The 15,300-nt window shown below is 47.9% G+C and overlaps 1 protein-coding gene across 1 annotated transcript in view; it reads left to right on the forward strand.

The window, feature by feature from the left end:
* LOC126210475 (cytochrome P450 4C1-like) overlaps positions 1–15,300 on the forward strand; it is a 165,320-nt gene that overhangs the window by 117,175 nt on the left and 32,845 nt on the right. The window contains exon 6 of the mRNA XM_049939710.1: positions 14,309–14,509. Coding sequence (XP_049795667.1) covers positions 14,309–14,509 — 201 coding nt within the window. The remainder of the gene's footprint in view (positions 1–14,308; positions 14,510–15,300) is intronic.

Consider the following 15,300-nt stretch of genomic DNA (forward strand, 5'->3'; position numbering starts at 1 on the left):
CATACGACCGAGGCACACAGGGCCAACACCCGGCATCATGGTGTGGGGAGCGATCTCCTACACTGGCCGTACACCACTGGTGATAGTCGAGGGGACACTGAATAGCGCACGGTACATCCAAACCGTCATCGAACCCATCGTTCTACCATTCCTAGACCGGCAAGGGAACTTGCTGTTCCAACAGGACAATGCACGTCCGCATGTATCCCGTGCCACCCAACGTGCTCTAGAAGGTGTAAGTCAACTACCCTGGCCAGCAAGATCTCCGGATCTGTCCCCCATTGAGCATGTTTGGGACTGGATGAAGCGTCGTCTCACGCGGTCTGCACGTCCAGCACGAACGCTGGTCCAACTGAGGCGCCAGGTGGAAATGGCATGGCAAGCCGTTCCACAGGACTACATCCAGCATCTCTACGATCGTCTCCATGGGAGAATAGCAGCCTGCATTGCTGCGAAAGGTGGATATACACTGTACTAGTGTCGACATTGTGCATGCTCTGTTGCCTGTGTCTATGTGCCTGTGGTTCTGTCAGTGTGATCATGTGATGTATCTGACCCCAGGAATGTGTCAATAAAGTTTCCCCTTCCTGGGACAATGAATTCACGGTGTTCTTATTTCAATTTCCAGGAGTGTAAAATACGCTGGAATAACGCTTTTGCTTCTCATAGATCTGGCTACTATTTCGATTACTGCGCCCACATACGGTATTCAACAAAACAAATAGAGCGTTCCGTTGTCTGCTCGGCTGGCCTAAGTAGAGAAGTTGGGTGGTGATGATGTTTGGTTCGCAGGGCGCTCAACTGAGCAGTTATCAGCGCCCGTACAAATTCCCAATCTTTATGCAATGCAATCTCGCCACTTTCGCGAATGATGAGGACAACGCGAACACCCAGTGCCCGGGAGGAGAAAATCCCCAACCCGGCCAGGAAACGAACCCGGGAACCTGTGATCCAGCGGCAGCAAAGCTAACCACTACATCACGAGCTGTGGACAGAGAAGATGGAGATAGGTACTGATTAGACAGCCCTTGTCTCCTATGAATGCGATGCTCTGTTCCTTAATGGATAACAGTTCTGGACACGTATTTCCAGACACGGTTTTCTGTGCTAGATTTGTTCCTCAAGACACTCTCTACAACCCCTCGAAGTTCGTCGCAACATTTCTGGGACAACCTGTATACAAGGTTGTACCTGTGGTGATGTTGTAGATTATTCAGGGATGAGGCAGAAGGGTAAATACACTCCTGGAAATGGAAAAAAGAACACATTGACACCGGTGTGTCAGACCCACCATACTTGCTCCGGACACTGCGAGAGGGCTGTACAAGCAATGATAACGCGCACGGCACAGCGGACACACCAGGAACCGCGGTGTTGGCCGTCGAATGGCGCTAGCTGCGCAGCATTTGTGCACCGCCGCCGTCAGTGTCAGCCTGTTTGCCGTGGCATACGGAGCTCCATCGCAGTCTTTAACACTGGTAGCATGCCGCGACAGCGTGGACGTGAACCGTATGTGCAGTTGACGGACTTTGAGCGAGGGCGTATAGTGGGCATGCGGGAGGCCGGGTGGACGTACCGCCGAATTGCTCAACACGTGGGGCATGAGGTCTCCACAGTACATCGATGTTGTCGCCAGTGGTCGGCGGAAGGTGCACGTGCCCGTCGACCTGGGACCGGACCGCAGCGACGCACGGATGCACGCCAAGACCGTAGGATCCTACGCAGTGCCGTAGGGGACCGCACCGCCACTTCCCAGCAAATTAGGGACACTGTTGCTCCTGGGGTATCGGCGAGGACCATTCGCAACCGTCTCCATGAAGCTGGGCTACGGTCCCACACACCGTTAGGCCGTCTTCCGCTCACGCCCAAACATCGTGCAGCCCGCCTCCAGTGGTGTCGCGACAGGCGTGAATGGAGGGACGAATGGAGACGTGTCGTCTTCAGCGATGAGAGTCGCTTCTGCCTTGGTGCCAATGATGGTCGTATGCGTGTTTGGCGCCGTGCAGGTGAGCGCCACAATCAGGACTGCATACGACCGAGGCACACAGGGCCAACAACCGGCATCATGGTGTGGGGAGCGATCTCCTACACTGGCCGTACACCACTGGTGATCGTAGAGGGGACACTGAATAGTGCACGGTACATCCAAACCGTCATCGAACCCATCGTTCTATCATTCCTAGACCGGCAAGGGAACTTGGTGTTCCAACAGGACAATGCACGTCCGCATGTATCCCGTGCCACCCAACGTGCTCTAGAAGGTGTAAGTCAACTACCCTGGCCAGCAAGATCTCCGGATCTGTCCGTCATTGAGCATGTTTGGGACTGGATGAAGCGTCGTCTCATGCGGTCTGCGCGTCCAGCACGAACGCTGGTCCAACTGAGGCGCCAGGTGGAAATGGCATGGCAAGCCGTTCCACAGGACTACATCCAGCATCTCTACGATCGTCTCCATGGGAGAATAGCAGCCTGCATTGCTGCGAAGGGTGGATGTACACTGTACTAGTGCCGACATTGTGCATGCTCTGTTGCCCGTGTCTATGTGCCTGTGGTTCTGTCAGTGTGATCATGTGATGTATCTGACCCCAGGAATGTGTCAATAAAGTTTCCCCTTCCTGGGACAATGAATTCACGGTGTTCTTATTTCAATTTCCAGGAGTGTATATCAGTTTGTCGTATGGACCCTGGTTCGGAAACTACCGAGTCGAAACTTGAAACTTCCTGGCAGATTAAAACTGTGTGCGCGACCGAGACTCGAACTCGGGACCTGCAAGTTTCGCAGGAGAGCTTCTGTAAAGTTTGGAAGGTAGGAGACGAGATACTGGCAGAAGTAAAGCTGTGAGTACCGGGCGTGAGTCGTGCTTCGGTAGCTCAGATGTTAGAGCACTTGCCCGCGAAAGGCAAATGTCCCGAGTTCGAGTCTCGGTCGGGCACACAGTTTTAATCTGCCAGGAAGTTTCATATCAGAGCACACTCCGCTGCAGAGTGAAAATCTCATTCTGGATACCGAGTCGAAAATTACGATTGAAAATCGTTCTGAAACCTCTGATAGTGAACTACATGTAATGGTACCGTTGTTGCCGAGACTGTAGGGTAGATAAGAGAAGATTAAGTAAGCTGCTTGCAGACAATCCTTGTCTGCTATGAATGCAATGCATTTTGCCATGATGGATGGCGGTTACAGACATGGGTTTCATTCTGCAGTTTATTTTTCTCCTGTACACCGAAAATCACTGGAGATTTTACAGGGTTCCAGGAGAAAAACAAACAGCAGATCAAAACCCGTATCTGAAACTATTATCCACAGAGGTAACTGAGCTTCACATTCATAGGAGACAAGTAGTGGGGCAAAAGAGCATCAGGACGATTTGTTAGTGCAAGTGGCCTACATTAGGGGCTAGCATACATTCAGGGGCAAACCCATTGTTGCCCTTTGATTAACAGGTCCTTAACCTATTTCTCTACTAAGTGGATTATGACCCCCTGGGGATAAACTTTCTGAAAAACCTCCCCCACACCTCCCACTAACCCTCCTCCTCCTCCTCCTCCTCCTCCTCCTCCTCCTCCTCCTCACACCCCTCTGGAAACCTCCAAGCCTCCTCCCTCCCCCTCACTGATACAAACATACTTTTGATATCAAAGTAATTACCTACTTAATCAAATCGATCAATTACTTAACACTTCTCCCTCTGGGAAAATGCCCTCATGGCAGTCAGTAGCGATCACTGAATAACAAACAACATTGCGAGACGTTCTGCCTATGGTCCATCAGTGTTCTGAGACACATTTGCTGCCAAAAGGGTTGCTAGAGGCAGGCACCAGCACCTATATAACCTCATCGCTCTGTAGCGTTGTTAGATGAAATTTACAAACAAGGGTTCGTATCCCTCTTCAACCCCTCTAAGTTTGTCGCACCAATACTGGGACACCCTGTATACAGGTTGATTCTGTGATATTACAAACTTTCAGGCATGGGGAGGGGGGAGGGGGGGGGTAAATGTACCAATTTCAGGTAAGGGACCCTGGTCTGGGAAAGACCTAGTCGAAAGTTGTAAGCAAAAATCGTTATAATACCTCTGACAGTGGAATACATGTATCGGTACTGTCGTTGGTAAGCCTGTAGAGTAGGCAACCCTTATGAGCACTTAGGTGTAGAAGTTGGGTTAGTAACGCAGCTAATCCAGTGCAGATAGCGAACTGTGTACTGACATGAACAACCCTTGTATACAATGTCTTTAATAGACTGCCAGTTGAGGTACTAACAATCGACCAGCCCTAACCAAATTTTCTAAGAAACGTTTGCTGCCGAAAGGGTGGATAGAGGCAGGCACCAGCACCTATATAACCTCATCAATCTGTAGCGTTGTTAGATGAAATTTACAAACAAGGGTTCGTATCCCTCTTCAACCCCTCTAAGTTTGTCGCAACAATACTGGGACACCCTGTATACAGGTTGATTCTGTGATATTACAAACTTTCAGGCATGAGGAGGGGGGGGGGGGGGAAATGTACCAATTTCAGGTAAGGGACCCTGGTCTGGGAAAGACCTAGTCGAAAGTTGTAAGCAAAAATCGTTATAATACCTCTGACAGTGGAATACATGTATCGGTACTGTCGTTGGTAAGCCTGTAGAGTAGGCAACCCTTATGAGCACTTAGGTGTAGAAGTTGGGTTAGTAACGCAGCTAATCCAGTGCAGATAGCGAACTGTGTATTGACATGAACAACCCTTGTATACAATGTCTTTAATAGACTGCAAGTTGAGGTACTAACAATCGAACAGCCCTAACCAAATTTTCTAAGAAACGTTTGCTGCCGAAAGGGTGGCTAGAGGCAGGCACCAGCACCTATATAACCTCATCACTCTGTAGCGTTGTTAGATGAAATTTACAAACAAGGGTTCATATCCCTCTTCAACCCCTCTAAGTTTGTCGCAACAATACTGGGACACCCTGTATACAGGTTGATTCTGTGATATTACAAACTTTCAGGCATGAGGAGGGGGGGGGGGGGTAAATGTACCAATTTCAGGTAAGGGACCCGGGTCTGGGAAAGACCAAGTCGAAAGTTGTAAGCAAAAATCGTTATAATACCTCTGACAGTGGAATACATGTATCGGTACTGTCGTTGGTAAGCCTGTAGAGTAGGCAACCCTTATGAGCACTTAGGTGTAGAAGTTGGGTTAGTAACGCAGCTAATCCAGTGCAGATAGCGAACTGTGTACTGACATGAACAACCCTTGTATACAACGTCTTTACTGTAGTAGACTGCAAGTTGAGGTACTAACAATCGACCAGCCCTAACCAAATTTTCTAAGAAACGTTTGCTGCCGAAAGGGTGGCTAGAGGCAGGCACCAGCACCTATATAACCTCATCACTCTGTAGCGTTGTTAGATGAAATTTACAAACAAGGGTTCATATCCCTCTTCAACCCCTCTAAGTTTGTCGCAACAATACTGGGACACCCTGTATACAGGTTGATTCTGTGATATTACAAACTTTCAGGCATGAGGAGGGGGGGGGGGGGGGGGGTAAATGTACCAATTTCAGGTAAGGGACCCGGGTCTGGGAAAGACCAAAAGACAAAGTCGAAAGTTGTAAGCAAAAATCGTTATAATACCTCTGACAGTGGAATACATGTATCGGTACTGTCGTTGGTAAGCCTGTACAGTAGGCAACCCTTATGAGCACTTAGGTGTAGAAGTTGGGCTAGTAACGCAGCTAATCCAGTGCAGATAGCAAACTGTGTACTGACATGAACAACCCTTGTATACAATGTCTTTAATAGACTGCAAGTTGAGGTACTAACAATCGACCAGCCCTAACCAAATTTTCTAAGAAACGTTTGCTGCCGAAAGGGTGGCTAGAGGTAGGCACCAGCACCTATATAACCTCATCAATCTGTAGCGTTGTTAGATGAAATTTACAAACAAGGGTTCATATCCCTCTTCAACCCCTCTAAGTTTGTCGCAACAATACTGGGACACCCTGTATACAGGTTGATTCTGTGATATTACAAACTTTCAGGCATGAGGAGGGGGGGGGGGGGTAAATGTACCAATTTCAGGTAAGGGACCCGGGTCTGGGAAAGACCAAGTCGAAAGTTGTAAGCAAAAATCGTTATAATACCTCTGACAGTGGAATACATCTATCGGTACTGTCGTTGGTAAGCCTGTAGAGTAGGCAACCCTTATGAGCACTTAGGTGTAGAAGTTGGGTTAGTAACGCAGCTAATCCAGTGCAGATAGCGAACTGTGTACTGACATGAACAACCCTTGTATACAATGTCTTTAATAGACTGCAAGTTGAGGTACTAACAATCGACCAGCCCTAACCAAATTTTCTAAGAAACGTTTGCTGCCGAAAGGGTGGCTAGAGGCAGGCACCAGCACCTATATAACCTCATCACTCTGTAGCGTTGTTAGATGAAATTTACAAACAAGGGTTCATATCCCTCTTCAACCCCTCTAAGTTTGTCGCAACAATACTGGGACACCCTGTATACAGGTTGATTCTGTGATATTACAAACTTTCAGGCATGAGGAGGGGGGGGGGGGGGGGGTAAATGTACCAATTTCAGGTAAGGGACCCTGGTCTGGGAAAGACCAAGTCGAAAGTTGTAAGCAAACATCGTTATAATACCTCTGACAGTGGAATACATGTATCGGTACTGTCGTTGGTAAGCCTGTAGAGTAGGCAACCCTTATGAGCACTTAGGTGTAGAAGTTGGGTTAGTAACGCAGCTAATCCAGTGCAGATAGCGAACTGTGTACTGACATGAACTACCCTTGTATACAATGTTTTTAATAGACTGCAAGTTGAGGTACTAACAATCGACCAGCCCTAACCAAATTTTCTAAGAAACGTTTGCTGCCGAAAGGGTGGCTAGAGGCAGGCACCAGCACCTATATAACCTCATCACTCTGTAGCGTTGTTAGATGAAATTTACAAACAAGGGTTCATATCCCTCTTCAACCCCTCTAAGTTTGTCGCAACAATACTGGGACACCCTGTATACAGGTTGATTCTGTGATATTACAAACTTTCAGGCATGAGGAGGGGGGGGGGGGGGGTAAATGTACCAATTTCAGGTAAGGGACCCGGGTCTGGGAAAGACCAAGTCGAAAGTTGTAAGCAAAAATCGTTATAATACCTCTGACAGTGGAATACATCTATCGGTACTGTCGTTGGTAAGCCTGTAGAGTAGGCAACCCTTATGAGCACTTAGGTGTAGAAGTTGGGTTAGTAACGCAGCTAATCCAGTGCAGATAGCGAACTGTGTACTGACATGAACAACCCTTGTATACAATGTCTTTAATAGACTGCAAGTTGAGGTACTAACAATCGACCAGCCCTAACCAAATTTTCTAAGAAACGTTTGCTGCCGAAAGGGTGGCTAGAGGCAGGCACCAGCACCTATATAACCTCATCAATCTGTAGCGTTGTTAGATGAAATTTACAAACAAGGGTTCATATCCCTCTTCAACCCCTCTAAGTTTGTCGCAACAATACTGGGACACCCTGTATACAGGTTGATTCTGTGATATTACAAACTTTCAGGCATGAGGAGGGGGGGGGGGGTAAATGTACCAATTTCAGGTAAGGGACCCGGGTCTGGGAAAGACCAAGTCGAAAGTTGTAAGCAAAAATCGTTATAATACCTCTGACAGTGGAATACATGTATCGGTACTGTCGTTGGTAAGCCTGTAGAGTAGGCAACCCTTATGAGCACTTAGGTGTAGAAGTTGGGTTAGTAACGCAGCTAATCCAGTGCAGATAGCGAACTGTGTACTGACATGAACAACCCTTGTATACAACGTCTTTACTGTAGTAGACTGCAAGTTGAGGTACTAACAATCGACCAGCCCTAACCAAATGGAGATGTGCCTGGTGACGGAATTTGCAGGCTTCATGTTCGTGTATGGGCAAGCAAATGGAGGCAGCAGAGAAGTATAATGGTTGAACAGGACCAAATGCCCGTGTAGAAGACATCTGGCACACACCATGTTTCCAGGACTACTCTAGCGATTAAGTGGACCAGGTAATTGGTACCACACTACAAGGACCAAGGAGGACGATGAACTACATGGACTCCCAAATTAGAAAATCCCGTGCTTGCTCGAGTGATTGAGGCATCTGTAATCAGCATTCGATCGTTTGCATGCCAAATGAACTTTTCACAGAGTACTGTCTGCTGCGTATTAAGCTAGATGCAGCTACACCCCTCCATCACATCGCATATTTTGACTCCAACTGATTTTTGATCTCATGTTGTGTTCAGCCAATGGTTCTTGCAACACTTTACAGTCGATCCTCACTGTCCTGCGTATGCAGTTTTCACGGACGGAGCTGTTACATTAGAGACGGAATGTTAAATAGTAGCAGTAGTCATGTATGCAATGTCTGTACTGCAGTAGACTGCAAGTTGAAGTACCAACATCGAACAGCCCTAACCAAATGGAGTCATGAGAAGCACCACACTACAGCTGTGAAGAACCATCAACACAGTTTATTCGTCAGTGTGTGGGGAGGCATAGATATCAACTACATACCAGGACCATAACTTCTTCCTCCCCACTTACATCAGCCAGTGTACACGATGTTTCTCAGAGACATACTACCTACCTTCCTGTCAAATATCCAACTTGTTGTTCATCAACGGATGTGGTTGCACCATGACACAGCCCCACTTCACTTTCGACTGAGGGATCGTGAACTCGTGGATTAGACATTTCCTGAAAACTGGATAGACAAAGGAGGTCCTGTTTCGTGGCCAGCACAGTCATCTGATCTCAACTCACTTGATTTCTTCTTGTGGGACAATGTCAAAAGCCTTGTGTATGAGACACCTGCTGAGACTGAATGGATCTCCAGGCGAGAATTCTTACCGTCTGTGACACTGCTCAGACAACATACACTCCTGGAAATGGAAAAAAGAACACATTGACACCGGTGTGTCAGACCCACCATACTTGCTCCGGACACTGAGAGAGGGCTGTACAAGCAATGATCACACGCACGGCACAGCGGACACACCAGGACCCGCGGTGTTGGCCGTCGAATGGCGCTAGCTGCGCAGCATTTGTGCACCGCCGCCGTCAGTGTCAGCCAGTTTGCCGTGGCATACGGAGCTCCATCGCAGTCTTTAACACTGGTAGCATGCCGCGACAGCGTGGACGTGAACCGTATGTGCAGTTGACGGACTTTGAGCGAGGGCGTATAGTGGGCATGCGGGAGGCCGGGTGGACGTACCGCCGAATTGCTCAACACGTGGGGCGTGAGGTCTCCACAGTACATCGATGTTGTCGGCAGTGGTCGGCGGAAGGTGCACGTGCCCGTCGACCTGGGACCGGACCGCAGCGACGCACGGATGCACGCAAAGACCGTAGGATCCTACGCAGTGCCGTAGGGGACCGCACTGCCACTTCCCAGCAAATTAGGGACACTGTTGCTCCTGGGGTATCGGCGAGGACCATTCGCAACCGTCTCCATGAAGCTGGGCTACGGTCCCGCACACCGTTAGGCCGTCTTCCGCTCACGCCCCAACATCGTGCAGCCCGCCTCCAGTGGTATCGCGACAGGCATGAATGGAGGGACGAATGGAGACGTGTCGTCTTCAGCGATGAGAGTCGCTTCTGCCTTGGTGCCAATGATGGTCGTATGCGTGTTTGTCGCCGTGCAGGTGAGCGCCACAATCAGGATTGCATACGACCGAGGCACACAGGGCCAACACCCGGCATCATGGTGTGGGGAGCGATCTCCTCCACTGGCCGTACACCACTGGTGATCGTCGAGGGGACACTGAATAGTGCACGGTACATCCAAACCGTCATCGAACCCATCGTTCTACCATTCCTAGACCGGCAAGGGAACTTGCTGTTCCAACAGGACAATGCACGTCCGCATGTATCCCGTGCCACCCAACGTGCTCTAGAAGGTGTAAGTCAACTACCCTGGCCAGCAAGATCTCCGGATCTGTCCCCCATTGAGCATGTTTGGGACTGGATGAAGCGTCGTCTCACGCGGTCTGCACGTCCAGCACGAACGCTGGTCCAACTGAGGCGCCAGGTGGAAATGGCATGGCAAGCTGTTCCACAGGACTACATCCAGCATCTCTACGATCGTCTCCATGGGAGAATAGCAGCCTGCATTGCTGCGAAAGGTGGATATACACTGTACTAGTGCCGACATTGTGCATGCTCTGTTGCCTGTGTGTATGTGCCTGTGGTTCTGTCAGTGTGATCATGTGATGTATCTGACCCCAGGAATGTGTCAATAAAGTTTCCCCTTCCTGGGACAATGAATTCACGGTGTTCTTATTTCAATTTCCAGGAGTGTATTAGAACAGTTATGACACAATTTTGTACAGCGGTGACATGCCTGCGTTGACGCTGGGGGGACGCCATTTTGAACAACTGTTGAAACTATAGCATGTTATGAAACTTGCGCAGGTAAGTGGAATTCATTATTACCATACAGTACACTTAGGATTTTCAGTCTGTCAGACTTTTAAGTTTCGTGCACTGTTACCAGCCTATCAACAACTGCCAACAGGAGTAACTTAGATGCAGATGTCCTCGGAGTAGCAAAGCACCTTCAATCACTTATAAAGGCAAGGCCTCGGGTCCTGATTGTGTACCAGTCAGGTTTCTCTCACAGTATGCTCATACGATAGCTCCATATTTAGCAATCATATACAACCGATCTCTCGTTGAAAGATGTGTACCTAAAGATTGGAAAGTTATACACGTCACACCAACACTCAAGGAAAGAATTAGATCTGCTACATTATAGCTCAACATCGCTAACGTCGATTTGCGGTAGGATTATGGAACAAATACTGCGTTCGAACATTATGAGTTATCCCGAAGAAAATGATCTGTTGGCAAACAGCCAGCACAGAAGCAGAAAAAATCGTTCTTGTGAAACACAAGTAGCTCCTTATTCTCACGAAATAATGAGTGCTATTGACAGAGGAAGTCAAATTGATTTCATGTTTTTAGATTTCCAGAAGACTTCTGACAGCGTACCTCACAAGCAGCTTCTAATCAAATTGTGTGCATAAGGATTATCGTCTCACTTGTGCCACTGAATTCGTGGTTTCGTGTCAGAAATTTCACAATTCGTAGCAGTCGTCCGAAAGTCACCAAGTAAAACAGAAGTAATATTTGGAGTTCCCCAAGGAAGTGTTATAGGCCCCCTGCTGTTACCGGTGCACATAAACGATTTAGGAGACAATCTGTGTAGCACTGAGCCGCTGTTTGCAGATGATGCTGTCATTTACCATCTTATAAAGTCATTGGATAATCAAAACGAATTTCAAAACGATTTAGATAAGATATCTCTACGGGGCGAAAAGTGGCAATTGACTCTCAGTTATGAAAAGTATGAAGTTATTCTCATGAGTACCAAAAGGAATCCGCTAAATTTCGGTTACATGATAAATCACACAAATCTAAAGGCTGTAAATACAACTAAATACTTGGGGATTACAATCACGAATATCTTAAGTTGTAACGATCACAAAGCTAATGTTGTAGGTAAAGCAAACCAAAGCGTACGATTTATTGGCAGAATTCTGAGAAAATGCAACAGGTCTACTATAGGAGACTGCCTGCACCACGCATGTAATAAGTCCTATTCTGGAGTATTGCTGTGTGACGTGGAATCCGCATCAGATGGGATCGACGGAGGACATCAGAAAAGTTCAAAGAAGGGAAGCTCATTTTTTACTGTTGCGAAATGGGGGAGAGAGTACCACGGATATGAAACGTAAATTGGGGTGGCAATCATTAAAACAAAGGCGTTGTTCTTTGCGGAAGGATCTCCTCATAGAATCTCAGTCACCGACTTTCTGCTCAGAGTGCGAAAGTATTTTGTTGGCACGCACCTACGGAGGGAGGGGTGATCATCGTAATAAAGGAAGAAAAATCAGAGCTTGCACATAAAGATTTGTTCGTTTTTCCACACGCTGTTCGAGAATAGGACAGCAGAGGAATAGCGCCGGCCGCGGTGGTCGTGCGGTTCTAGGCGCTCCAGTCCGGAGCCGCGCTGCTGCTACGGTCGCAGGTTCGAATCCTGCCTCGGGCATGGATGTGTGTGATGGCCTTAGGTTAGTTAGGTTTAATTAGTTCTAAGTTCTAGGGGACTGATGACCACAGCAGTTAAGTCCCATAGTGCTCAGAGCCATTTGAACCATGTTTAGAGGAATAGCTTGAAGGTGGTTCTATAACCCCTCTGCCAGGTACTTAATTGGGAACTGTAGAGTAATCATGTAGATGTAGATGTAGTTGTCTGAAAGTACTGGAGAGTATTCAGTATGACTTCTGTATTTGTATTGTATTGTATTGTATTATATGGAACTGGTGACCAAGAAACGATGGAGAGGCTTTGTCCCCGCCATAGCCCTCAGTGGCTCACAACCGCACAACAGGCTACAGCAGCAGCCTACTCACCCCACCGCCGCCCCACACTGAACCCAGGGTCACTGTGTGGATCGGTCCCCAGTGGACCCCCCCCCCCCCCCCGTCCGGGAATCCCAATGTTTGCGTGGTAGAGTAATTATGGAGTAAGCGCACTTGGAGAAAGTAGTTGCACAACAATCGCCGACATGGTGTAATTGAGGTGGAATAAGGGGAACCACCCGAGGCAGATGGAAAACCGTCTTAAAAATCTTCCACAGACTGGCCACCACACTGGATCTCGACACTGATCTGCCGGGCGGATTCGTGCCAGGGACCGGCACACCTTCCCGCCCGGAAGTGCGTTAGACCAAACGGCTAACTGGGTGGGCTGGAACTTCCGTAAGTAATGATCCGTGTTGAGAAGTTGGAACCCTTAGCCTGAAATCTGCACTTAAATAAGGCGGAACCTCAATATGTTTTCGCTTATACCTTTCTTTTCGGTCTTTTCCGGACTAGAGTTCCTTACGTCAAATTGATACATTTATAATACTCTTGCCCGTCATCTGCGAAAGTTTTTTAATATCATCACGGAATCTTCCTGTATATTAAGACCTGCAAAAACAATTGTCTACATCTACATACATACTCCGCAATCCAACATACGGTGCGTGGCGGAGGGTACCTCGTACCACAACTCCACTCCCAAACAGAACAAGGGAAAAATGACTGCCTATATGCTTCTGTACGAGCCCTAATCTCTCTTATCTTTGTAGTCTTTCCGCGAAATATAAGTTGGCGGCACTAAAATTGTACTGCAGTCAGCCCCAAATGCTGGTTCTCTAAATTTACTCAGTAGCGATTCACGAAAAGAACGCCTCCTTTCCTCCAGAGGCTCCCACTCGAGTTCCTGAAGCATTTCCGTAACACTCGCGTGATGATCAAACCTACCAGTAACAAATCTAGCAGCCCGCCTCTGAATTGCTTCTATGTCCTCCCTCAATCCGACCTGATAGGGATCCCAAACGCTCTAGCAGTACTCAAGAATAGGTCGTATTAGTGTTTTATAAGCGGTCTCCTTTACAGATGAACCACATCTTCCCAAAATTCTACCAATGAACCGAATGACCATCCGCCTTCCCCACAACTGCCATTACATGCTTGTCCCACTTCATATCGCTCTGCAATGTTACCCCCAAATATTTAATCGACGTGACTGTGTCAAGCGCTACACTACTAATGGAGTATTCAAACATTACAGGATTCTTTTCCTATTCATCTGCATTAATTTACATTTATCTATATTTAGAGTTAGCTACCACTCTTTACACCAATCACAAATCCTGCCCAAGTCATTTTGTATCCTCCTACAGTCACTCAACGACGACACCTTCCCGCACACCACAGCATCATCAGCAAACAGCCGCACATTGCTATCCACCCTATCCAAAAGATCATTTATGTAGATAGAAAACAACAGCGGACCTACCACACTTCCCTGGGGCACTCAAGATGATACCCTCACCTCGGATGAACACTCACCATCGAGGACAACGCACTGGGTTTTATTACATAAGAAGTCTTTGAGCCACTCACATATTTGGGAACAAATTCCATATGCTCGTACCTTATTTAGGAGACTGCAGTGGGGCACCGAGTCAAACGCTTTCCGGAAGTCAAGGAATATGGCAACCGTCTGATACCCTTCATCCATGGTTCGCAAGATATCGTGTGAAAAATGGACGAGTTGCGTTTTGCAGGAGCGATGCTTCCTAAAGCCGTGCTGATGCACCGTAGCATACTATACTAATTTCAGACTTAGAGTTTGCAAGTTAATGTGTAACTCCGATTAATTAGCACACAGGATGAAAAGTGCACCCAAGCTAATCTAAGTGAAACGATTTTCAGATCATGAATCTGGCGCTGGCTGGCACTGAGACGACGGCTGTGACAATGGGCTTTTTGCTGGCTCTGCTGGCCCTCCATCCAGAGTGGCAGGACGCAGCCCAGCAGGAGCTGAGAGAAGTCTTCGGCCGGGGCGGCGACTTCCTGCGTCCTGCCAGCGCCGCTGACCTGGGCTGCCTCAAGGTGTTGGAGAGCATCATAAAGGTGAGCCACTGCCCAAGGCCTACTGGGTGTGCTAGCGAGGCGTTCCATGAGAGAGTGCCTCTACAGTTTCATTTGTGGACCAGCATAGAGGGGACCTGTTTAGGTTGTTGTGGTGATGATACTAGGTAGCATAGCACCAGTATGGTAACAGGTCTGTGTCTGCTGTGTCCCACACCTTCAGGCACCAGGCATACTAACAAGGGAACCTCCCCATCGCACCCCCCTCAGATTTTGCTATAAGTTGGCACAGTGGATTGGCCTTGATAAACTGAACACAGATCAATTGAGAAAACAGGAAGAAGTTGTGTGGAACTGTGAAAAAATAAGCAAAATATACAAACTGAGTAGTCCATGGGCCACATAGGCGACATCATGGACAACTTCAGTTCAGGAGAGCTGTGGTCTCTGGTAGCGTGAGCAGCTGCAGAACGAGAGGTCCTTGGTTCAAGTCTTCCCTCGAGTGAAAATTTTACTTTCTTTATTTTTGCATAGTTATTATCTGTCCGTTCGTTCATTGGCGTCTCTGTTCACTGTAATAAGTTTAGTGTCTGTTTTGCGACCGCATCGCAAAACCGTGCGATTAGTAGACGAAAGGACGTGCCTCTCCAATGGGAACCGAAAACATTTGATCGCAAGGTCATAGGTCAACCGATTCCTCCACAGGAAAACACATCTGATATATTCTATACGACACTGGTGACGGCATGTGCGTCACATGACAGGAATATGTTGTCCACCCACCTAACTTGTACACTTGGCGAATGGGTAAAAAGATTCTTCTACCTTGCCCG

This window comes from Schistocerca nitens, chromosome 10 (assembly GCF_023898315.1).
Source record: "Schistocerca nitens isolate TAMUIC-IGC-003100 chromosome 10, iqSchNite1.1, whole genome shotgun sequence".
Lineage (NCBI taxonomy): Eukaryota > Metazoa > Arthropoda > Insecta > Orthoptera > Acrididae > Schistocerca > Schistocerca nitens.